This window comes from Myxocyprinus asiaticus, chromosome 32, assembly GCF_019703515.2.
Source record: "Myxocyprinus asiaticus isolate MX2 ecotype Aquarium Trade chromosome 32, UBuf_Myxa_2, whole genome shotgun sequence".
In the NCBI taxonomy this organism is placed as follows: Eukaryota; Metazoa; Chordata; class Actinopteri; order Cypriniformes; family Catostomidae; genus Myxocyprinus; species Myxocyprinus asiaticus.
In genome coordinates, this window is record NC_059375.1 from 7,492,331 (window position 1) to 7,519,096 (window position 26,766).

General features: G+C 36.1%; 1 protein-coding gene across 5 annotated transcripts in view; it reads left to right on the plus strand.

Moving 5' to 3' along the window:
- Positions 1 to 1,180: 1,180 nt before the first annotated feature.
- Positions 1,181 to 26,766, plus strand: part of LOC127422909 (zinc metalloproteinase-disintegrin-like EoMP06) — a 36,765-nt gene continuing 11,179 nt past the window's right edge. For 2 of the 5 annotated variants that reach the window (XM_051666751.1, XM_051666748.1), the window contains exons 1-19: positions 1,181 to 1,346; positions 2,322 to 2,419; positions 2,619 to 2,725; positions 3,019 to 3,097; positions 7,182 to 7,258; positions 7,392 to 7,575; positions 7,675 to 7,737; positions 9,331 to 9,402; positions 9,863 to 10,032; positions 10,620 to 10,701; positions 10,816 to 10,958; positions 12,120 to 12,297; positions 16,005 to 16,103; positions 16,324 to 16,519; positions 19,619 to 19,721; positions 20,195 to 20,366; positions 20,453 to 20,533; positions 20,640 to 20,724; positions 20,832 to 20,943. In XM_051666751.1, coding sequence (XP_051522711.1) covers positions 1,295 to 1,346; positions 2,322 to 2,419; positions 2,619 to 2,725; positions 3,019 to 3,097; positions 7,182 to 7,258; positions 7,392 to 7,575; positions 7,675 to 7,737; positions 9,331 to 9,402; positions 9,863 to 10,032; positions 10,620 to 10,701; positions 10,816 to 10,958; positions 12,120 to 12,297; positions 16,005 to 16,103; positions 16,324 to 16,519; positions 19,619 to 19,721; positions 20,195 to 20,366; positions 20,453 to 20,533; positions 20,640 to 20,724; positions 20,832 to 20,943 — 2,153 coding nt within the window. In that variant the 5' untranslated portion in view covers positions 1,181 to 1,294. The remainder of the gene's footprint in view (positions 1,347 to 2,321; positions 2,420 to 2,618; positions 2,726 to 3,018; positions 3,098 to 7,181; positions 7,259 to 7,391; positions 7,576 to 7,674; positions 7,738 to 9,330; positions 9,403 to 9,862; positions 10,033 to 10,619; positions 10,702 to 10,815; positions 10,959 to 12,119; positions 12,298 to 16,004; positions 16,104 to 16,323; positions 16,520 to 19,618; positions 19,722 to 20,194; positions 20,367 to 20,452; positions 20,534 to 20,639; positions 20,725 to 20,831; positions 20,944 to 26,766) is intronic. The other 3 variants (XR_007894237.1, XR_007894238.1, XM_051666749.1) reach the window with 2 other exon arrangements.

The window sequence follows — 26,766 nt, forward strand, 5'->3', positions numbered from 1 at the left end:
TATACGAACTACTATGAATTCTATTACAGCAATGATGGTATGTTATAATTATAGTATTACTGTCTTATAGCAAAAAAAAAAAGTGCTGTAAGATAGACAGTAAAAAAAAACTGCAGCATATTTGAGGTTTCTAATTCTTTAGATAGTTTCTAAAAAATCACTTTTTTGGCAAATATTGCCCTAATTTGGCCTGCAGCGCAGCTCATGTCATATCAAAGGTCTGCTCTCTAGTGGTTGTAATATGCAAGTGGAGTAAAAAATAAAAATAAATAATAATAATAATATTTTCGGCAAACCTCAGGGTGTATAAATTAAAAAATATGTAAGTGAAAATAAAATATTTAATTATATTTCTGCTGAATGCATGAATACTAGAAACTAATTTCCAATTCCATATTTGGATCAAGATATAAATGACAAATACTGTTTTTTAAAAGGTCACTCTTTATGAATAACTATATAAAATATACATCAATTACACAATAAATACATTTTTGATTAGGCTTGAGGAAATAAATACACAAACTCTAAATGTGAAAATATAGGCCTATCTAAATGTTAAATACATCCTGTGGCTGGCATAACTGTGTTTCTTGTAATAGGCCTATTATGAGTCACTGTGGTACGTCTGATACGGAATATGTTGTGGTTTGTCTCACTTAGCAGAAATGTTGTTGTGTGGGCCTGGGACGCTAGTATATTTCCTCTAGGGGGCGTTTGGGGGCCCAGACACCCAGATCTTTTATTGAACCGTATTCAAACCTCAGGCAGTTTCTTTGTCTTAGTGCAGATATTTGTACACTAAATCCTATAACAATTTACATCTATTCATTCCAGGAATTGGTATTTAAAACACAAATGGAAACCCACCCAGGAGTTTCAATTTCATTGATAAACAAAAGGCCTTATATTGCAGTCATGAACGATTGTGGTTGGTCCATCCTCACCTTTGCTGAGAAAAGTAACAATTACCACGTGACAGCGTCGTAGACGCGCTATAGGATTAGATGACTTTATAATACATTTAAACTTAATAATGACACTGATAAAGTTGAATTGTCATTGAATTTAAAATACACAGTTAAATTAGTTAAAGTACTAGAATTATTATTAATTATTACGTTTGTGGCTCTAGGCCCGCCCATTTGGAAATATTGTTTAATGCTAATGGCCATTCTAGCGGCTTATTCTATTTCTTTGGTTTGTCCTGATAGAGTGAAAATGCAGCAGCTCACTTGGGCGGACCTCAAATTTCACTTTTGGCTCATAGTTCGTCTGACAAGCAACAGGAATCATGCGGTGTTCCGCGTTCACAGCTCACGCAGTTTGCTGTCTTTGTCTTTGGGGTATGTCCATGGTTTTCTTTTAATTGTTTGAAAAAGTATTTCCTTCTTAATACAATATAGACTGAAAGATGTAACCGTTTACTATTTATAACCATTCAAAGTCATAACTGCATGTGGGATACGCCTATACAATTATTACAATATATTCGCCTATATTTAGCCTATTATATAACGTAAAGTGGGATCCAAAAGTCCGAGACCACTAGTATTTTTTCTGATTTAATAGACAACAGGAGTTAATGTCAGTGTCTCAAATTTGCTTAGATGATTTGACTAGTGATTTAGGAATAAGAATCTTCCCTTTCAGAAATATGAAATATTGGCATTTATGAACATAATATTTATGCTTTATATTTAAAACTATAGTTCATTTTCTTGAGCATGTATGTACATATTTAAATTCTACTCGTATTTTGGAAAATATACTTAATATGTTATTAAGATGAAAATGGCCATTTGTGTAGTTTTTAGAAATAGTATGCGACTCAGAGAAAACCATATATGAACATATATTTAATATGTGTTTTGCATTTTCTGCCATATATCAGATGTATATAGATTAAATAGGTAGTTAACTGCTCACCATTTGAAAAACAGTGGTGAGACAAATGATTTTTTTTTTTATTCATATGAAGTCACCCAGTAATATAAGCTCATTAATAAAACGGCATGTATGATAAATATAAAATAATTGGTGAAATGTTGTTTCGATGTAAAATAGTTTCAGATGGAGAATGTCACACCTCAGGACAAGTCAACTACCCAAATATTTCTTCTTCTTTGAACCTTTTTTAACTTTTCTTTGTTTAATTTTTTTTAAACCCCTAAAACCTTCTATTTTCAGATAATAAAAAAAAAATATCCCTGATTTTTAATGGAGTCTCATACTTTTGGACCCCACTGTATATATGGTTATTAATACATTTGTGAACAATATTTTGTTGTTTTGTATTCATTCACTCATTCATTCATCAGGATGTGTTGCACAGAGTTTAAGGACATTACCTCATGTACAGCAGTTTTATGTGGTTAGACCTCAGAGTATAAGAGCTCGCAGGAGTGTCTCCAAACAGGTACTATATATCTCTACATACCATCTGGATCTTACCATTACAGCAGCAAGATCTGTCTTGTACTAGGTGTTTTAGAAACCCCACTGCTCCGTTTCAACATTTAATTTGTAATCTTAGTAGGGTTGTTTAATGTGGTTTGCTGCTATTGGGTTGTGCTGTTTTTTATTATTATTATTATTAACACATGAGTTGTATGCAGGTACAGTCTGATAAAGAATCACAAAACCATGAGATCTATCCTGATCAACTCACATATCAATTATTCTTTGGAGGGAAAAATCACACGATACATTTGGAAAAGAACAGGTGAGTGTCATGTTTGGGTGTATTTTATTTCATAGCCTTTCCTTGAAGATCACTGTTTGTACAGCTATTCATTTTGATGCTCAATATTTTAAACAAAAAAGAAAAAAATTCTGCACGCCTAATAGATTATAAGCAGGTGCATGGGAAAAAACACTGAAGAAAATAAACAAGAAAAATGCTGTTTGGAAACAACAGCAGTGTGCAGGATTTTTTCTTGTTTATGATGCTCTATGGTTTGAAATACATTATTTACTATAAAGAAAATTAATATTGACTGTTTTTTTTATGTTTAGACAACTCATTGGACATAATTATACTGAAATATACTATCAGGATGATGGATCAATTGTGAGCAGCAATCCAAATATAAAGGTAACTTACATTATACAATATACAGTTAAAGGTCACTTACTAAAATTGAATTTCAATGACCAAAAAAACTGCAGCTATGTTCAGAAAAGCAAAGTACCACACTACTCTTACAATTTTTTTTTTGCAGTATGTAGTATTTGTGCTGTAAATTTTCTGCATGCATAGAATACCCAGATGACCTAAACATGCATACAGTATAATGATCATGTGCCAACAATGTCTACATACTTTTAAGTTTGAAATGTGTGCTGTCAGTATATACTGAGCTGCGTGCATTTTTTTGTTATTATTCTATTCCGAACATATCCTACGTTTATCTCTAGAGCCTGGTTTATTCTCGACACACCTGCTTGTTCGTGAGGTTGCGCGCGCCAAAAATGATGTCATCGCGGCATTGGCGGAAGTGTGCGTTGGCGCCACAAGCTGGTCATGCACACTCCGATTTATGGCCCTGTCGCAATACCCCCACTTGCGGTTTTGGTCTTGCCTACTTACCCACTTGTCTTATGTATTTCTGGTGTTTGGCCACTAGTGTGCAAGTAGACGTGAAGACTGCGAGTGTCTGGATGACTTTTGATTGCACGTTGGGACACACGTAGACTTAAAGATGTTGGTGCTGTTTGCGACAGCTGTTTTTGTCTTTTCACTCATCTGAAGACTGATTGTTTTTGGTTGCAGTGACTGTTATAGCCTACTTAAAATAATAAATAACTGAAAATGTTACCCATCGTCTAATTTATTAATACACTACTGGTTGTTGGAAGTGTATTGTGCTGTAGAAAATAAGTAAGTAAAATGTTTCTGATGTTTTTATTGTGTGAAAATAATTGTAAAAGTTAATTATTTTTGCTCATTTTGATTTTCAATATGACATTAAACAAATTTTAACTGTAAAATTGCATCATCACAGTTTATTTCTACTTTGTTTCTCAATACACTGCATAAAACTTAACTAAAAAAATTAAAAACTTTATTCTATAAACCTGTGTGATCCATTAATAGCTACTAATACAAACCATTTAAATGATATGCTTTGGCTTGTCATTTATATAAGACGACCAAAGACTTATATTCAAGGGTATGTAAACTTTTAATCAGGGCCATTTGGGTGATTTCTGTTATCATTATGATTTAAAAAGGAGCCAAACAACTATGTGGTAATAAATGGCTTCATATGATCACTATCCTTAAATAAAAGACAGTTTGTTTGCATGATCAGTCATATTTTCAAAATCAATGCCAAAATTTCACAATTTCTGCCAGGGTAAGCAAACTTTTGAGCACAACTGTATTACTTATTAAATGCAGCCTTTTGTGATTCACAGAGCTATTGCACGTCTTCAAGTGGCTTTGAATAAAATGCATGAGTCATATGAACTACTTTGTGTTTTTATGGTTCTTTTATGTCATTTTTTGAGCTTGACAGTAATGAACATGACTAACACACAGTATCGGATTTGGATCGGGCACGTCGGACCGATACCCGATCCATCTAAAAGCTTCAGTATCAGAGCCGATACCGATCCAGGTATTGGATCGGTGCATCCCTAGTAAGTAGGCAAGACCAAAACCGCAAATAGGGGTATTGGGACAGGACCTTTGTGTCTGGGGGAACAGTGCGCGTGGCGCCATATTCAAAATTAACTACTTCGAGGCAACATTAGCTGAACGGATATGTCTGAACAGGGCAGCACATCTATGATAAAATTAATAAAAGTATTATATAATATAAGTAATTATAGTAATAAAATAAATAAAAAGAAGGGTTTCAAAAGACAAGATCATTTTAACAAATCTTTTGTGCAAATCGTTAGTAAAACAATGTTTCATGGATAAGGCTCAATGAGTTTGCTAAGTCACTACACTGCAGGTTAGCATTTCTATAAGAGTTTATATGAATGTAGCATTTCAATGTTAATTGTATAAGCATAAAATATAGGAACGGTGCCTTCAATGAATAAAGACCATTGCTCTTTAGATTTAAATTCTTTTGAATAGTTTGTTTGGAAAACTTTAAAGAATATAAGGTCAAGAAATATTCTATAAGTATTTATAAGTGATCTGAGGCATAATTACAAGTATTTGTCTTGTGCTTTTTATTGAATACTGAATAAAAGCAACTAGATTGAAGTTTGACAATTTATAAAAAATAAGATAAAAAACGATCACGGGTCAATTAAAATGTAGTCAACACTTTTGAGTGTAAATCATTAGTAAAACCATTTTTACATAAGTTACCCCATTTAGTTAAATTGGAAAATTAACATAACACACATATTTTATACTCATTCACATTTCATGAATAAGGCTCAATAAGTTGTCTCAGTCACTACACTGCATGTTTTTGTTTGCATATCTACAGTATAAGAGTATAAATGATTGCAAGCATTTCAATGCATATTTTATAAGCATAAAATATAGTAGTGGTGCCTTCTACACCCTGAATTTCGCAGAGACTGTAACATTGCTCTTTAGTTTTAAATTGATTATAATTTGTGTGAAAAATGTGTAATACTGTAGTATGTCTATATGCTTGTATACATTTATAGGATTATAAGGTCAATAAATATACTATTAACATTTTAAGGCATGATACAAGTATTTGTCTGGTGCCTTAATATGGATAATAATAATATGTAATAATATGGCTTTTATTACAAAGAAGTCGCTGTGATCTGACATTGATCTGGCAAACTACTTCTCTCACTACTACTTTCTGCTGATTTAAATTATGTGTTCTCTGGGCTGCCCCCTGTCGTTTCATAAAATAGTACAACGGCGGGGGCGTCAAGCATAAACGGTTCTAGATTTTGGGGAGGTGCGCACACAGTCTGTTGCGTGGCATGCTGCGGTGCCAGGCAAAAGCATAAACAAGGCTTCAGTCACTGATCTAATTCCTTTGATTTAAAGGTGAAGTGTAATTTTTTTGGTAAAATACTTATATCTCATCCCAGATACAAGTAAACAAGCCATTTGTAGGTTGATTTTCCCAATTTTTTTTATAAACTGTGATTCTGTGATGCTATCAAAACTTTGCTCTGTTTGTTTGAGCTGCCCAACCAGCCCGATTAAGTTTGGTGTGGGACTATTGGTTTGGCTGACCAATGCTGCTGTGCAAAGACAAAACACAGTAACTACACATTTTGTTAAAAGTTATGACCAAAATCAGGTCTCTTACACTATGATCTGCCCTGTGACAGATGGGTTTGTCTTAACTATGCTTAGATTCAGAGAAACCAAAGTGTGAAAACAGCACAGGAAATCAACATGCTGCTTTCGAATGTTCATCAAACCTATTGAAATCGACCCCATTCTGCAGAATTATTGACAAGTTCCATCCCCCATCAGATATTTTTTACATCAAGTCAAACATGTTAAACTTTTCCTGTTGTGCTACAGATAGCACATTTTGCAAACAATCTCCAAGACATGGGTTCTGGTCCCATGGAAACCAGGAAGTAATCAGATTCACTCTGAGACATGGATTCTGGACCCATGAAAACCAGGAAGTAATCGGGTTCACTCTAAGACATGTGCTCTGATCCCATGGAAACAGAGGAAGTTACTGTTTTCACACTGAGATATGAGTTCTTGTCCAGTGCAAACCAGAAAGTAATCATATTCACACTGAGACACGGGATCTCATCCAGTGGAAACCAGGAAGTAATCGAATTCATACTAAGATATGGGTTCTGGTCCCCTGGAAAACAGGAAGTAATCAGATTCACCCCAAGACATGATGAGACACATCAGTGGGTTCTGGTTCTGTGGAAACAAGGAAGTAGTCACATTCACATAAACAAGCTTGATTCGGAGGCTGCATGTTTTCTCTAAAAAAATTTTTTACTCCGCTGACAGTTAGGTTTAGGGTTGGGGTTTGGGTTAGGGTGTAGAATAATAAATCATTCACAGTTGCCAAATTCACAGTGTGATCAGTCAAATGCTTGGGAAACGTGATGAAACAAACAATAACAGAAATTATACACTTCACCTTTAAAATGTTTCTAAATTTGTCAGTTATGTGTGGAATATAAAAAAATCACCAACCATGTACCAACTATGCAACCTTTTTAACTTGTATCAGGACAATTGCTATTATCATGGCCATGTTCAGGATTTGGAGGATTCCTCAGTCAGTGTGGGAATCTGTTCTGGAATCAGGTATCAGACAATGGCATGTACCTAATATAAGCGTAAAAAAGAACAAGACATAACTTTACCTTTCCTAAAGCAAGTATTGTATTTGTGGCCATGTTTTTATGTCTTTGAAGTGTATTCTGTCTTCTGCCCCCAGAGGTTTTGTTAAGGTGAAACAGGAAGTGTACTTGATTGAACCGCTAAACAATCACAGTGATGGAGACCATGCAATCTATAAGCAGGAACATCTAAGATGGACGAGAAAATCTTGTGGTGAATCACACACCACCATTTATGACCATGAACCACCAGTGGCTGCCCCCTTGAAATCCAGCAGCTGGGTAATAACATTGTAACATGTTGTAGCATATTTTCTGCATATTAAATACATTTTCTATTAGCAAACATGTCTCTAAACGATTGACATACTGTCTTCTCAGACACTTAAACGTTTTGACATTCCAAGATTTGTGGAAATGTTTCTGGTGGTGGATAACACTGAGGTAAGAATTGGAGCTTTCTGAAATATATTTATTAGTTGTTGATTAATATGGGATTTTCAGCTGCTGATGCCATTATGATATCTAGAGATCATGGTGGCCGATGGCTGATAATTTGCTGATATATACATAATACAATTTAATGACAGCAAATGAGATGTACAAAAATTGCTGCAGTGAAGCGAACATTTGATTTTGACTAGGGCCCTATGATTTCCGCAATACAGAAAACATGGACAGAATAGCGTAATCCAGGCATACAAATTTGATTAAATATAAAATATGGATTGTCACGGATTTTGACATATTTGGGCTAAAATATATGTATGAATGCAAAAATAATCAAAATTTAAGTCGTTATTTGTCCTAGTGTGATTATTAAACCACAAAAGGCTGCGATTTAATGTAATAAATAAACAGTCTGCATGTGCTGTGCCCTTAACAGTGCATTGATCCCTTTCAAGGATAAATATTATCTGATTATTAGCATCACACACGCTTTCTGTGTAGCAGATTACAGAGAGCAGAGCACTCATTAACCTTGAAGCATGCAGCACATGCAGACTATATATTTATATAATTAAATCACAGCCTTTCGCGGTTTAATAAGCACCTTAAAATACATGGCGAACTGCTTACCTGAAAGTGAGAAGCTACCGTCAAAAACAAACAAAAACCGTAAAGACTTCACTCCAAAATAGAAGCTTCTGCCAAAATAAAAGCTTAATTTAATTAGATCCGTGGAATTGAAGAAATTGCGACAGAAATATATCACTACTATACAGTAAAATGTAATATTCAATGAAGTAGTAGTAGTAGTAGTAGTAGTAATACTAATTATTATTATTATTTTTATTATTATAATCAATAATAATTACATAATATTTAAGCAATATCTCACAAGAAAGAGTGCTTCTGTACTGAATAAAAGCTTTTTCAATGATATCATTAATATTGTAATGCTCTGCTGTGCAGCACTGTATTTGCCAAAAATAAATCCAGTGTTGTGTTTTGGATTGTGCTTTGAGGATCTGTATAGAAGTACTTTATTTGACAAAAATAATGCAATGGTATGTTGTAAAAAAAGCAATTCTTCTGTTTTCATTTGATTAAAGTTCTACAAATTCATTTGATCATTTGATACATTTTAATTAAACTTTAAAACACGGAATACATAAATAATATAATGGAAAACAAATAAAAGGTATTTCATAGGGGCCTAAATTTTGACCATTCCCTTCAGTGTCAGGCCAGTTCTACTAGTCATAATATTAGTTCACCTAACAATTACAATTCCGGTGTCATTTACTCACCCTCATGTTGTTCCAAACTGGTATGACTTTATTTTTTACATGGAACACAAAATTAGAATTCTCAGTCACCATTCAGTTATTTGTTTGGAAAAAAAAGATGCAAAAAAAAAGTGAAGTTGACCGAGGCTGTCAGTCCTTAATATTTTTCAAAATATCCTCTTTTGAAGAAAGTTATACTAGTTTGGACCAACATGAGAGTAAATTATGACATAATTTTCATTCTTTGGTGAACCAAGAAAAAGGCTAAAAGTTAAACTTGCCATTTCATATCTCTCTTTTACAGTATAAAAACTACAGGTCTAACATGGACTTTATCAGAAGTAGGATGCTGGAAGCTGCAAATCATGTTGACAAGGTATATTCATATATTTTATTTTAGTGGAATCGAACCTACGAATATTATATTTTCTTGTATAACATTTTTTGTTATTTTTTTATGATTAGAAGGTCATATTTTAGGGATAAAGTGTGGGGTGCTGGTCATTATTGCAAAAACAAAACAAAAAACAACTAAAGAGGGTAATTTGCAATGATGACAGCCTGGCTTAAATAGGGCTACATACTGCATAAGTTAATACAAAAATGAACATGAAATATTGATTTAATTTGAAATAATTTTATAATGCAGGATGAAAGAGACTGTGGATTGATACAAGGAAACCAGTTGCTTAGGTCAAAATTCTATTATTCAGTTTAGCAGTCATTATACAAACTTATTTGATTGCAGAATGTCACGATAGACCAATCACAATCAAGTATTCCAGAGAGCTGTGTAATATAACATACTGAACACTTGTCTTTATTAACTCTTTCAGTTGTATCGGCCCCTGAATATCCATGTTATGCTGGTAGGTTTAGAGGTGTGGACAGATCAGGATCACATTGTGGTGAGTGAGAGTTCAGATGACACTCTCAGCCACTTCCTTGACTGGAGAAAGAAAATTCTGCTTAAACGAGTAAAGCATGACAACGCTCAGTTTGTGACGTGAGTATGACGCAGTTACAGACTTACTCAGACCTACACTGTGTTGTAGAGGTCAGTTCCTGTGGGATTTTGCAACCTTGCAATTAGTGTAAAATGAACCAATGATTGCATTATTTGTGATAACTTTTTTTGTCTTGTATACAGAATAAAAATGTAATAAAAAAAACATGTTATTAGCAAAAGCTCTTGTAGGAACTATAATTACCCTCAGTTTATTATGTCAATGGACAAAGTTCAATTTAAGTTCAATTTACAGTCTTTACCCTACAATTTGCATGCTTACAGCATATTCGGTTACTATGCACTTATATATTTAGTCACTGACTAATTACTGTACATAATGATTATTGGTGAGTTTTCACTGGGAACAACACAAAGAAATGGCACAAATAACATTGCAAATTTTGAGAAATGTAGCAGCAAATTTGTTTATTTTGGGCTGCAATAATGAGAACAATACCTCTAGATCCTGATGGGACTGATATCAGAACTTAATGCACTTTATTGTGTTTTTATCAAACTGTATTTTACTACTAATTAACTCTGTTATTCTGTATACTTTTTTTATTTTGTATTTTTTCTTCCAGTGGAATTGATTTTTGGGGTGACACAGTCGGGCTGGCAAACAAATTTGCAATGTGTAGTGAAAATTCAGCAGGTGTTAACCAGGTATTCATAATTCGAGTTAGTTATGGTATTCTGGTAGTGAATTACTGTACATCAGATATTCAGATATAAGATGTTTTATAATTAAAGGAATGGTTGTTTCCTGTTATTGTTCAGGATCACAATCAGGATGCACTGGGTCTGGCATCCACCATTGCTCATGAAATGGGTCATAACATGGGAATGTCTCATGATGAAATTCACTGCACCTGTGGCTCATCCATGTTCAACTCCATCTGCATCATGACAGAGCGTGTGGGGTAAACCTGCATGTACTCTTTCTGTACACACATAAGCCCCATTCACACCACCAGCAACATTGTTGCTTGATATCGCTAGTCCTTGTACTGTATGTCGCTAGTGGGCGCTCCTACTGTTGTCGCTCTGACGTTATTGGTGGACTGATGAACGATTTATCAACGCATTAATTAAACTAATTCAGAATGAAGACAATTTCGTACATCTTTTATCATAAACATGTACTGTATGTGGTTACAGATAAATCATATTAAGGCAGTGAAATAGCTCACATTAACTTAACCTCTCCTCCGTCTTGTCTGCACTCGACTCTAATATCTCATATAAGTATGACATGAGCTCCACTGACTTCACTGTCTTTGGTACTCTCTCCCGAATGTTGCTCGTCACACCCATATCTTGTCGCCAGCTAACTGGCTATTAAGAGTGATGGAGCCATCCGCAACTGCCGATTTTTACCCACATTTTGTGGGTTGGCGGGTGTTAATGTCAAGCCCTGCCTGTAACACATATCATCTAACCTCCAGATAGGACTTGCACAAACTATCCGACTAGACGCTCACCATGTTATTTGTAAAAGCGTCTTTAGGAAATACAGGGTGGCTGTGCGGTGGTTTGGGGGTGGAGTGACGTCATGACTAGTCAAATTCGACTCAAAGGGCTTGACTAGTTGTCTATTAAAAATCTGTAGTTCTGCAACCACTATCTCCTAACACTAGAAACCACCTAGCCAAACTACTTAGCAATTCACTAGAAACCATTCAGAAGCCCTTAGCAACCACCTAGCAATGCCCTAGCAACCACTTAGCAATTCCCTTGGAACTACTATTCAGACTACATAAGGTCTAAATAACCTTTAAACTCCATGACTTTTTAAGCTATTTAAACTATTAGACTAGGCTTTGTGGAGCCAACATTCAAGTTTTGTCTTGACAAACTTTACTTTCTAGTCATAATAAGTATACATTCAGAGTTAGGTATTTCACAAGCCACAAAGTAAAGTCTAACTGGACAGATACAGCAGCAAGTATTTATTGATGATTATACTGTAGTTTAAAACAATAAATAGAAATGGTAACCACAGACTGCTTTGCCTTATAGTAGTTTCAAGTAGAGTGTGCGTTGTCAGGAAATTAGCTCATGTTCTGACCCTGTCTGTGCAGCAATCTATTCCCAGAGCAGTTCAGTGACTGCAGTCTGCAGCAGTTGAGTGCATTTCTGGAAAACGCTAACCCCAGCTGCCTGCTAAACACCCCCAGCTCACACACACTGTACAGCGGGCCTGTGTGCGGCAATGCTTTCCTAGACCTAGGAGAGGAGTGTGACTGTGGGAAAGTGGAGGTACAGTAGAAAACTACATACAGTATTTTCACAGTCAACTAGCAGTGGGTTGTCTTAATGACTAGTCAACTAGTCAGCCTTAAGGAAGCCCTGTGTAATTAGGCTGGTTTTATGGTCATGTCTACCACACACTGATTAGATGCATTTTGGGGCATTCATACTTGCTTTAAAAAACAACTTGACAGAGTGCAACAGAACAGAACATATGGGTCCCAAGACAGTTTTGTAAAAGTGGAAGTATTTTTAATTTTACACAGCATCTTAAAATGCAAAGAGCAAGACGCTACACGACGGTATAGAGCAACATTTAAAAAACGCAGACTGTGCAGTCTTTTAAGGGATCTAAAAAGCACTAAAAAAGCTAGATACAACGACACGAATAGAGCAGAACGCAGGTGCCTTGAGATGCGTTTTTAACAGTTGAAGTTCTTTTTAACTTGACATTTTAACTTGACATGGCATCTCTTACAAGATGCTGAAAAAAACAGCAAGACTTGGCATATCATATCAAAGCAGCTTTGCAGAAAATTATGCTTTAACAGAAAAAGAAGCTGAAATATCTGTAATGTCTTAAAGTCATAATTGTGCAGTTTGATAAAAAACACGATTGTAAATTGTGCCTTAAAATAATTAATTAAATAAATAAATAGATAATATTTGTATTAAGACCCCAAGTGAGCAGGCTAAAGGTGACTTTGACAAGGAACACAAAACTCCATAAGATGTTCCTTAATGGAGTAAAATAACCTTGGGGAAAACCAGGCTCACTGTGGGAGCCAGTTCCCCTGTGGCTAAACAGCATGAATATAATGCCAATATTGGTTATTTATGTGTAGTACAAGTCATGGTTTAAAATTAGTAAACTAAGTAAGAGTTAGGTGCCAATGTTTAAACAAAAAGATTTGATATGAAATGTAAGATTTATGACTAAAGTCTTTGAAGTCCATTCTGAATTAACTGCTGAAGTTATCGGTCTATAATTAGCCAACTCTCCAGGATCAAGCTGTGGTTTCTTGATAAGCTGTTTGATAACTGCCAGCTTAAAGTTTCTTTGGACATGCCCCAAGGATAATGAGGAGTTAATAATATTAAGAAGAGGTGCTGAGATTACAGGAAACCTGATTTAAGAGCTTGGTTGGTATTGGGTCTAACATACAGTACATGTTGTTGCTTTTGATGTTTTAAAAAGTTTTGTTAGCTCTTCCTGACCTATGACAGCGAAGGTCTGAAGTTGCTCGTAGGGAATTATATGGTACACTGTCTTCTGAGGTGCTGTGGTGGACTTTTGCATAATTCCAGTTTTGTTTCTGATGATTTCAATTTTATCAGTAAAGAAGTTCATAAAGTCATTACTACTGTGCTGCGATGGAATATCTGGTTCAGTCGAAGCTTTATTCCTTACCAACTTATCCACAGTAATGAATTAACACCTAGGATTATTGTGCTTCTTTTCTATGAGTTTGCTAAAAATATGTAGACTTGGCAGCTTTTAGAGCCTATCTGTAGCTAGAGACACTAACCTTCCATGCACCACGAAACATCTCTAATTTTGTACTCTTCCACTTGCGCTCCATTTTCCGAGCTGCTCTCTTGAAAACATGAGTGTGATCATTGTACCATGGACTTATCATTTTCTTTAATCGAAGGGGGCGACACTATCAAGAGTGCTAAAGAAGACTGTATCTATATTTTCTGTGACTACATCAAGTTATTCTGAAGTTTTTGGCTTACTGAGTATTTGAGACAAGTCTGGAAGATTATTAGTTAAGCTATCTTTAGTGGTCGAAAGAATAGTTCTACCCGATCGATAACGCAGTGTATATTGAATGACCATTGCCAAGTGCAGCATACAAGAGACGAGGTAATGATCTGAGATAGGTATCAGTCCGACGTGCCCGATCCAAATCCGATACTGTGTTAATCATGTTCGTTACTGTCAAGCAAAAAAAAATGACATAAAAGAACCATAAAAACACAAAGTAGTTCATATGACTCGTGCATTTTGTTCAAAGCCACTTGAAGATGTGAACCACAAAAGGCTGCATTGAATAAGTAATATATAAAATGCACATGCAACTCCAGCGTGTCAGTGAATGGCATTGCTCTGTTTACACACACACTCGTGGCTATTTTTAGCCTTCAACGCGGTGCGCAATATTTGAGCACTACTCACGAACAAAATCTCAGATGTAGATACTCAGTAGTTCGGTTCACTTATAATATGTATTTAGAATGGCACTGGAGGTGCTTTTTTACCAGAATTTGAATAAGAAGCAAATTAAACTACTGTGAACTTGTATACAAACAGACACACTTACAGGAATTCCTGGAGAGTTCAGAATGTCAAAATAAAAGCGTGAGGGTTTAAAAGTTAAAGGTGCACGATTGAGATATATTACTATATATTACTATTATAATATATTATTATTATTATCATTATCAGTTTACAAATTATAATAATATTTCAGTTGAATGGGTTCCAAAAAATAACTGTGTGAATGAAAAGTGAGCTGATATCTTACAACTAAATTGAACAAAAAAGAGATCTGAATCCTTTAAAGTCCAGATACAAGTTGAACATTTTTTGCAAAAAAAAAAAAAAAAATGGCTTCTTTTCTACTGATGATTTATACTGTTAATTTTGCTGCTACATTATCCAGTATACTAGTTAACAATAAAGTTTTTATTTATAAGCTATACATTTATATTGAAATAATGTGTAGTTAGAGGGTTGTGTTTTTTTACATATTAAAGAGCACACCCAATTAGTTCCACACAATAATGTTAAGATATACAAAACTGATAATGCAAAAAAACAACACTGGTATCGGATCAGGATTGGTATCGGTCGATACTGAGATTTCCAATATCGGAATCGGATCGGAAGAGAAAGTGGTGTCGGTGCATCCCTAATCTGAGATCGTGTCATCGCTCTGTGGCAGAATTGTTATATTATCAACATCAATTCCATATGACAGAATTAAATCTAGAGTATGATTATGGCGATGAGTTGGTGCTGTCACATTTTGTCTGACCCCAACAGAGTTGAGAAACCTTTAATTGCACAGTCCTCAAAAACCTTTGGATTATGCACAATAATGGGAATGTTGCTCAAAGCGGTGATTTTAAGTCCAATGGTAGTTGTCTTGAAATGTATTGTTATCGTCTTTACATTCTGTAAAGCACCACAACTAAAATATTAAAGCGAAAACTAAAATTAGGCAAAAATCTAGATAAACTAGTTGACCTCACTACTCGACTAGTTGGTTGATGGACAACTAGTCATCCATCTTGAAGCATTCCTACTCTGCGCATGCTTAGAAGGGAGAGTTTACCCAAAAATGCCAATTCTGTCATCATACTCACCCTCATGTCATTTCAAACCTGTATGACTTTCTTTTGTGGAGCACAAAAGGAGATGTTAGGCAGAATGTTAGCCTCAGTCACCATTCACTTATATTGCATCTTTTCACTATACCTTCTGCCTAACATTACCATTTGTTTTCCATGGAACAAAGAAAGTCATATGGATTTGGAACAAAATGCAGGTGAGTAAATAATGACAGAATTGTTATTTTTGGATGAACAATCCTTTTAATGTAGCTTTGTGACTCAATCTAGGCTAGCATCTAAATTATCCTTCTTTTATGAGGCACATCTGGTTTCCCATTAATGACTAATGTTACCGTCTTGTGTCTTTGTGTAAGGAATGTGAAAATCCATGCTGTAATGCCGCAACATGTCGGCTCACTGAAGGCTCACATTGTGCTCAAGGGGATTGCTGTGAGAATTGCCAGGTAATGTCTGTGAGTCATTCCATGTTTCTCATCTCATTTTAGAGCAGTGTTTCCCAACTTAATTTTTGCCTTAATTACCCCACAGCGCCATCAGTAAGTAAGGCTCAAGTACCCTTCATTTAATTTAATTTGCTTTAATTTTGTGATGTTAACAGTAATTCTAGATAATGAGTAGACTGGCTGACACTACTGTATGCTTATTCACAATATTTCTCTCTTGTCATTCCAGATCAAAACTGCTGGAAGTTTGTGTCGGGAATCTGAGAATGAGTGTGACCTTGCGGAGTACTGCACAGGTCTGTCAGAGCAGTGTCCAGACAATGATTTTAACATGAATGGAAAACCCTGCAGTTCAGGCCAGGGTTACTGTTACAACGGTCAATGTCCTACTCACCTCCAACACTGCCAAAGACTTTGGGGAACAGGTAAGCATGCGTATATTCAAGTCTTAAACCTTTTCATCTTACTGTTCTTTTACAGTCGAAGTCAGAAGTTTACATACATTTTTTTAACCACTGCACAGATTTCATAGAAGCAAAGCTTCTGATAGGCTAATTGGTTAATTGGAGTCAATTGGAGGTGTACCTGTGGATGTATTTTAAGGCCTACCTTCAAACTCCTTTTGGCGCCACTCTGTGGACATTTCACATGGAAACTATTGGCATGTGGGGGACTTTTGAAATTTTTTTTTGGTCCAATGTGAATTCATATTTCAGTTACATTTGACGTTTAATTATTTTTTTCTGGTTAAATCCATTCATAAATCTGATGTATCACAATATGTAAAAAAAACCAAAAAAAACATAGGACTTCATGTATGGTTTTCACTGATAACAAAAGGTCACATACTTGCATACGTATGCAACAACATATATGTACCATATATTTTCCCAAATAATAGTGGAATTTGAATGTAGCCTTCATATATTTCCAAATATATGAACTACACTTTTATATTTATATTAATGGCCATATATCAGATTTTTGTATGGAAAGGTGTATGAAAGACCTTAAACACTGTTTATAAGCATACTATAAAATTTATTATGTTCCTAATATTCATATTAACAAACTATTTAAGTAAAATCAAAGACTCATCAAGTTTTCGCATTTTATTATAATTATTTTTTACATTGCCTCAAAAATAATACCTACAATAATACAACAACAGGACTTTTTCATGTATCTTTTTAGCTTATTATTTTTTATAGTTGCCTTATTTTTGGATCAGTCATCTACTCTTCTGTAATGATGGCACAGAGCTGTATCTTTAAGAGCGAGTGCTCACAAAAAACGTCTCACTGACACACCAATGTTTTAAATCATTTCAAGTTCATTTTAAATTTAGACATCCATAAGTGGAGTTGTCCGAGTCGGTTATTTGCTTACTTTGCAAATTTCTCTCCACTTACATCAGCTCATCCCATTCAAAGCGATCTGCAAGTGTGAGAGCATGAAAGGCGGGCACTATCACATTGATTGACTGACAGCGTATTGAACAAATCAGTGCAAAGTTGAGGCAACGTCTCCCCTCACGTGACTTTTCGCCTGAACACTGTGGTTCTCGGCTCAAATTCACACTATGCTTTAGGAGCTCCATGAGATTGCAGTGCACTCAAAGGAGGCATGAGAGATGCTGCCTCCCTCTGAAACTTTATCTGCTGGTGTGGCTGTTACACAGAGTTACATTGGAAATATGACACATGGTTATACACATGGTTTTAGCTCACTTTTCACATGTTATTTCATTTATGTACAGTCAATTATTTTCTCACCCAGATTTTTTGAGGAGGCACTGCCTATCTTGCCTCCTCAGAGAAAATGCTACTGGCAGAAACTGGAGATCACATGTGTGCATACTTTCAACAACACTTCCACTAGGGTCAGCGGAAGCATTTTCGACCTACTGTCCTTAAACTGAAAGTGCAATCAGTCTAGATCAGAGGTGCCCAAACTAGGGCCCACGGGCCAAAGTTAGCCCATGATGACCTTTGATTTGGCCTGCCTTGCCATAGATGACAAGAGGTGGAAAAAATTAAAAGAAAAAAAAAATGACATTGATGCAGCTCTTCGTTTTAATTAATCTTTTTGTTTTAAATTTTTTTGTTTTATTTTTGCATTACAAAAACTATAGCTTATTTGAAAAGTAGAGAGTATAAGTGACTAAAAATGTATATGCGTACTTCAGTGACCTTTAAATTAGTGCTGTTTGAAAGTTCGCTCTATGGCCATCCCAGGTGCCACCCCAAAATCTTCACTATGATTGGCCAGCTCCAAAGTCGGAGGTTTGCATTCAGTACCGCCAGACAGAACTTAGTTGGTTTAAAACAGAGCGGGAACTGAAGCAGAGTCAAGAAATGACAGGCAATTAGGTGGATTCGTGGAACAGTGCGTACAGTCATCCGAAATGAAATACAGCTTGAACGCGCATTATACGTTGTGCAGCATTTCATATCCGCGTGAACGCGACCACTGAAGCGCACCCGTGAAGCGGGTTTGATAAAGTCAGGTGAGGGAGCATTTCAATATAAACAACGGTTCCATTCACTCCAAACACCGCACAACATTACGACAATCACTATAAGTGAACAGACCAGTACTCTCAAAAATCCCTTTTCTGCCCTGACAGCTACACAAAAACGGTAATGCAGTAAATAAATTCTTCATACTTCATCTTCTTATTCTGACTAAACCCCGTTTTGTGTATAATGTTTTTGTGTATAATGTTTGGGGTGTGTATAACATCTGTGTGCATCATACTGTAATTCGTTTGTCAAACGTGAGGATATCTCATTTGCTTGCAACCATCTGCCTAAAAACAGATCGCTGAAAGTTTTTTAATAACCATAAGGTACAATGCCATATTTAGGCAGGTTCTTAATCATAATGATATTTTAGAGTCAACAAAATTAATAGGCCTCACAATTTTTTAATTTGCAGAAATGTGTGTCGTAGCTTTTATTTCCTTGCATAATGTAATGCATTCAGCCTTAATCCATCGCCTCTAAAGAAAAGAAGCAAAAGTACAATTCAAGTTTTTGATATCACAACAGGAAAACAGTTTTAATGCCAAATAAAAGTAAGTAGACTAAATGCATTAAAGCTAGGGTGTGCAATCTTTTCCAGAAACATTTTTTGTTATACTGGTTGAAAGTCTCTTCACATCCTGATAGCAATCAATAAGTAAACATGTTTTAAGAGACGCTTACATTAGTTGTTTAGCAGACATTTTATCCAAAGTGGCTCACAAGTGATAGAGACACAACATATATAAAAATTATATTGAAATCAATTATGTGCATTGTGCAAGTATAGGACGCTTGATGATTATAATTTTAGAGTTCTGTGTGTTTTGCAGTATTAATATTTAATTTAAAATAATACATAGGAAATACATAGGCACTTCATAGGAAAAAGTTTGGGCACCTCTGGTGTACATGTAGATATTGTGGTATCCTGATAGTCCATTATGGCTAATATTAACACAATATGTTTCAATATCATTTCTCTGATTATTTCATCAGGTGCCACAGTGGCTTCTAAAGCATGTTTTTATCAAAACACTTTTGGAAAAAAGGATTCTCACTGTGGAAAGACCAGAGACGGCTACAGAGCCTGTACAGAAGAGTATGTTCAAATCTTTTTAAATATCTTTCTGAAAAATAGCTCACAGATTGACTTCTTCCAAGTTCAATATTTGTCATAGCATTCAGTTTAAAAGACTAAACTGGTACATCAATGTGATCTCATTAGTATACGTTGGTATTCATATTGACATTCAATCATTAACACATATTTTTGGATGTTTGGATAGAAACTGAAACGTACAATATCAATGTATTGTCATCTAAAACATGAACACTTTTATGTTTAAACAACTTGCTGACATACATATGTTAACAAATTATTTAAGGGTCATAGAATATTGAATTTGTTCATTTTTTGAAGTTGTACATACAAGGGTTTACAATTTAGATGTTGTAAATACATTTAAACATACATTTATTGTTTGTTACAAATATCTATGAATACATATGAGATCACCCTGGATACATTTGGTATGGTTATGTTGACATATCTTGCCTTTTGTCCTCATACAGAAACATGTTTTGTGGAAAGATATTTTGCATGGGAGGAAATAACTACCCGATTACAGGTCAGAAAGCTGTCATAGTAACACGCATGGGACAAATATGCAGCATAGCTGGGGACCAAACAGAGGAGGATGCCCTCAGCATGGTGCCCACTGGAACTAAATGTGGACACAATAAGGTAAGCGTGTGAGAATGCTGTTTAGACTGCAGGTATTTCTGACACGCAGGAACAAGTATTACATTTTTTTGGTTATATTTCAACAGGTTTGCTATGATTATATGTGCCAAGACCTGAATGTTTTTGGCAGTAATGAAGACTGCTCATTAAAATGCAATGGTAGAGGGGTGAGAGCAAATCACAATTTCATTGCAACCAACAGCAAAATTTAATATTTATTATTCATAACATGAAAAGCCATGGTTGGAATGTTATTATTAATCTTTTTTGCAGATTTGTAATCATAAAAAGCAATGCCACTGTGACGCTGGTTGGGCCCCTCCTTACTGTGATGTCACATTCTCTGAATTGCCTTCCGGTAAACAGACACAAGATTGTTCACTTTTTTCTGGCCAGTACTAAATGTGCTAAACTTGTAGTAACATATTATTTTGACAAATTCTACTCTTATTTCCAATGTCTTAGGAGGAGCAGTGAAGATTATTGGCTACTTAGCAGCAGTTGCAATAGTTCTGCTTGCTGTAGTAATCGGATTAGTGGTTTATTGTAAAAAGAGAAAAGTCATCAGGCTGCAGACGTGAGTTGTTCGACCTGCCCAGTTTGTCAGGCAACACTGAGTATTGGTCAATTGTAAAATTTTGGACTGGAAAAGTCATGGAGATTAATGGGTAGTTCACCCAAAAATGAAAATTCTGTCATTTACTCACCCTCAACCCGTATGCTGTTATTTTTTCAGTGTAGTCTCAGAAACACGTTACCTACAATTTTGCAAAATTATTTTTATGTGCTTATTGTGACAGTTGCATGGTGAAATGGACACTAGAGGTGCTAAAACAACATCTTTTAATCCCTTTCACACAAATAACTAGTAAAAGGTTAGATTATCAGTTCATAAACATTTACTTTTCGCTCTGTTCCTTACACAATTTTAACAGTTTAAAAAGTGTTACTATAGCGCATGACTTGTAAGGGAATATGACATTTATAAACTTGTTCCACTTGATCAAATTGCTTGCAGTAGCTCAACTGATTCATTTGCAATGCAAAGGACCTGTGAGCCGATAGAGTCTCAGAAGCACCATAAAATGATGTGCTTGCATAAGCAATTGTTTTTTTTAATCTCTCATTGGTTTTCGTCTGCTTTTTAAGACACTATCGGTTAGGTTTAGGTTCAAGGTTTAGGGTAGGGATGAAGGTTTTGTTGATTTAAAACTCGATAGAGGATGATAGAGGATTAACTTTAAAGGAATATTCCAGGTTCAATACGAGTTATAGCTGAAGTATGTAACTTTTTCTGTGTTAAAATACTTTCTCTTATCCCAGCTTAAATATGCAGAGACAACTATTAGTAAGCCATTCATAGATGAATTTTCTTGAAAACTGTACACACTGTGTTTCTGTTGCACTATAAAAATGGCTCTGTTAGTTTGACACGCTTAGACCCTCCCTAACAACGTTACTCAACCAATGGTGTGAGTTGGAGGCGTGATTATCTCTTTGTTTGACCAACGGCAGGCAGACGGGGGCATATTCAGAAAGCTGTTTTGACAACAAAGTTTATTTTTGCAATTCAGTTTGGTTGCGCTAGTGGTGCAGAAATTAAATACTTAAGCTTTAAGCTCAATCAACAGCATTTGTATTAATGTTTATTACCACAAAAAAAAAAAAAAATAATAATAATAATAATTATATATATATATATATACATATATACAGTATATATATATGTGTTTGTGTGTGTGTATATATATATATATGTGTGTGTGAGTGTGTGTGTGTGTGTGTGCGTGTATATATTTATGTGTAATATATATATATGTAGAGCCGAGGAGGGCGGGGCTGGGCTGGAATGAGACACACCCGGTCCCCAATCAGCCTGATGGGCGCGCAAGGAATAAAGGCGGCCGGGGACGACAGTTCGAGAGAGAGAGAATTGCAGGCAGCTGTACTGTGTGTTTTTGGTTGTGTGTTTAAGTTGTTTATTAAATTATTATTTAAGTTGTCAAGCCGGTTCTCGCCTCCTACACCCGGGGAACTGGTCTCCGTGGTCTCCTGGAGAAAGAGCAGAATGAGAGGAGATATGGGAGGGGAATGAGACAGGGGGAAGAGAGAGAGAGAGGGAGGGCTCTTCCGCCCTCGGGATCGCCGCCATGTGGTCCTCCGCAAGTCGGATAGCTTCCTCCAGCGACACCGGGCGGTGGCACTGGACCCACTCTGCTGTGCCTTTTGGCAGTTGACGTATTAATTGCTCCAGTACCACCTGGTCGATGAACGCGTCGACGCCGCGGTCCCCCGCTAGCAACCATCTTCGGCAGGCGTCGCGGAGCCGCTGGGCGAAGGCAAACGGGCAGTCGGAGCTCTCCAACTTCAAGCTCCGGAAGAGTTGACGACTTTCCTCCAGAGTATGACCAACCCGTTGCAAGATGGCTGTCTTTAGATCTCCGTAGGCCAGGAGGCTCACCGCTGGTAGTTGTTGAGCCGCGAGTTGGGCTTCCCCGGACAGTAGCGGTATGAGTCGGGCCGCCCACTGGTCGAGCGGCCAGCCCCCATGTTTTGTAACGCAGGCGGGGGTAACGGCGTGTGGGTGTCTGGGGTCGCGGCTGGGGATGCCTCCTGGCTGAGAAGGCTCTGGATCGCCTGTCGGTCCTCTGCTTGAGCGCGCATGAGCTCCACAAACCAGCGGTCTTGATCTTGCTGGAGCTCAAGCAGGGATTGCTGGTGGCTCCGATGTAAGCCAGCGAGGGCTTGGAGGATCTCCGCCAACTGGGAGGACTCTACGGGGCGACTTCCATCCATCTTCAACCAAACTTTAATCCCGGGTTTCGACACCAATGTAACGAGGGTTCTGTGGAAAGGAGGAGGCGAGAACCGGCTTGACAACTTAAATAATAATTTAATAAACAATTTAAACACACAACCAAAAACACACAGTACAGCTGCCTGCAATTCTCTCTCTCTCGAACTGTCGTCCCCGGCCGCCTTTATCCCTCGCACGCCCATCAGGCTGATTGGGGACCGGGTGTGTCTCATTCCAGCCCGGCCCCGCCCTCCTCGGCTCTACAATATATATACACTACCGGTGAAAAGTTTTGAAACACTTACTCATTCTTTATTATAATTTTTTTTTCTCATTTTAGAATAATAGTAAAGTCATCAAAACTACGGAATAACATAAATGGAACTATGGGAATTATGTTGTGACTAAACAAAATCCAAAATAAATCAAAACTGTTATATTTTAGCATCTTCAAATTCACCCTTTGCCTAGAATTTGCAGACATGTACTCTTGACATTTTCTCAACCAACTTCTTGAGGTATCACCCTGGGATGCTTTTTAAACAGTATTGAAGGAGTTCCCATCTAAGTTGGGCATTTATTAGCTGCTTTTCTTTATTATTTGGTCCATGTCATCAATTTCAAAAACTTTTTTTTATTTTTATTAAATTTTAGTTTTATAATGAAATAAATTAATATGGTGGCACAATTATATTTTTGTCTACAAAACAAATTTCAAACATTTAAGCATATGCCTTCAGATCAAAAGATTTTTTAAGATCATGAGAAACATATCAGTGAAGTGTTTCAATTGTTTTGACCGGTAGTGTGTATATACAGTATATATATATATATATATATATATATATATATATATATATATATATATACAGTGTATATATATATATATATATATATATATATATATATATATATATATATATACAGTTGAAGTCACATACACTTAGGTTGAAGTCATTAAAACTCATTTTTTAACCACTCCACAGATTTAATATTTGCAAACTATAGTTTTGGCAAGTCATTTAGGACATCTACTTTTTGTATGACACAATTAATTTTTCCATTTACCGACAGATTGTTTCACATTTAATTGACTATATCACAAGTAAGAATTTACATCCACTAAGTTAACTGTACCTTTAAGCAGCTTGGAAAATTCAAGAAAATTATGTCAAGCCTTTAGACTATTAGCCAATTAGCTTCTGATAGGAGGTGTATTGAATTTGAGGTGTACCTGTGCTTGTATTTTAAGGCCTACCTTCAAACTCAGTGCCTCTTTGCTTGACATCATGGGAAAATCAAAAGAAATCAGCCAAGACCTCAGAAAAAAAATTGTGGACCTCCACAAGTCTGGTTCATCATTGGGAGCAATTTCCAAACACCTGAAGGTACTACGTTCATCTGTACAAACAATAGTACGCAAGTATAAACACCATGGGACCATGCAGCCATCATATCGCTCTGGAAGGAGATGCATTCTATCTCCTAGAAATGAATGTAGTTTGGTGCAAAAAGTGCAAATCAATCCCAGAACAACAGCAAAGGACCTTGTGAAGATGCTGGAGGAAACAGGTAGACAAGTATCTATATCCACAGTAAAACGAGTCCTATATCGACATAACCTGAAAGGCTGCTCAGCAAGGAAGAAGCCAATGCTCCAAAACCAGCATAAAAAAGCCAGACTACAGTTTGCAAGTGCACAAGGGAACAAAGATCTTACTTATTGGAAAAATTTCTAAATTTTACTTTTTGGCCATAATGACCGTTGATATGTTTGGAGGGAAAAGGGTGAGGCTTGCAAGCCGAAGAACACCATCCCAACTGTGAAGCATGGGGGTGGCAGCATCATGTTGTGGGGGTGCTTTGCTGCAGGAGGGACTGGTGCACTTCACAAAATAGATGGCATCATGAGGAAGAAAAATTATGTGGATATATTCAAGCAAAATCTCAAGATATCAGCCACAAAGTTAAAGCTTGGTCACAAATGGGTCTTCCAAATGGACAATGACCCCAAGCATACCTCCAAAGTTGTGGTAAAATGGCTTAAGGACAACAAAGTCAAGGTATTGGAGTGGCCATCACAAAGCCCTGACCTCAATCTGATAGATAATTTGTGGACAGAACTGAAAAAGTTTGTGCGAGCAAGGAGGCCTACAAACCTGATTCAGTTACACCAGTTCTGTCTGGAAGAATGGGCCAAAATTCCAGCAACTTATTGTGAGAAGTTTGTGGAAGGCTACCCAAAAAGTTTGACCCAAGTTAAACGATTTAAAGGCAATGCTACCAAATACTAACAAATTGTATGTACTATTCTGACCCACTGGGAATGTGATGAAAGAAATAAAAGCTGAAATAAATAATCCTCTGTACTACTATTCTGACATTTCACATTCTTAAAATACAGTAGTGATCCTAACTGACCTAAGACAGGGAATGTTTTGTACAATTAAATGTCAGGAATTTTCAAAAACTGAGTTTAAATGTATTTGGCTAAGGTGTATGTAAACTTCTGACTTCAACTCTACACACACACACACACACACACACACACACACACACACACACACATACAGTATATGTATGTATATATATATATATATATATATATATATATTGTTCCTCCTTTTCTTCAAAAAACTAAAATCTGGGTAACAATGAGGCACTTGAAAGTGAATGGGGCCAATCTGTAAATGTTATAATATTCGCTGTTTCAAAAGTATAGCCACAAGACGTAAACAATATACGTTAATATGATTTTAGTGTGATAAAATATTCAGTTTTTCAACTTTGTTGCCATGATGACATAATACCATAAACCCTAAAACGACCTTCAAAAATTACAATTTAAACAACTTTACAGCTCAAATAATACACAAGTTTTAACAGAAGAATTAATGAAAATGCTTTTATAAAATTATAAGCATCACAATTCTGCCTTTAAACCTTCCGCAAATTGGCCCTGTTCACTTCCATTGTTAGTGCTTCACTGTAATGGCTAGAAATATTTTTTGTGGTAATCAACATTATGCCTTAAATGCTGTTGATTGAGCTTAACTTGTGTGAACCCGGAATATGTCTTTAAAAACCGTATATGTTTTTATCGCACATTTGCTTTTTCTAACACTAGGTTAAGGTTTCACGTAGGGAGGTCGGTTTTTTAAAAACTTAATAGAGCATTAACCTTAAAAATGTTATCTGTTTGGGAGAAAATGTAGCTTTTATCGCTACACAGTGGACATTTTACCTCGGAACTGCCGCAAAATGTGTAAGGACCCACATAATATCATTTTGCAAAATTGTCACCATAATCAAATAATTTGATTTGATCAGGCTCTATTTTTTCTGTGAATCACAACACACTACACACACGACAACTACTGCCCTTTTTGACGTCAATGACATTGGCACACTATTTTTGAATCTGGAAGCAAATGTGGGCTAGAGGTTTGGTGGAGGGGAAGAACATACATTTTGGTCTGTTCCCACACAAAGGTATCATATGACTTCAGAAGACTTGTAATGTAGTGCATGAGTTGTATAGATTGCTTTTATGATACTTTTTTAGTACTTTTTGTTTTCAAGCTTTTTAGAGCTTGACAGGAG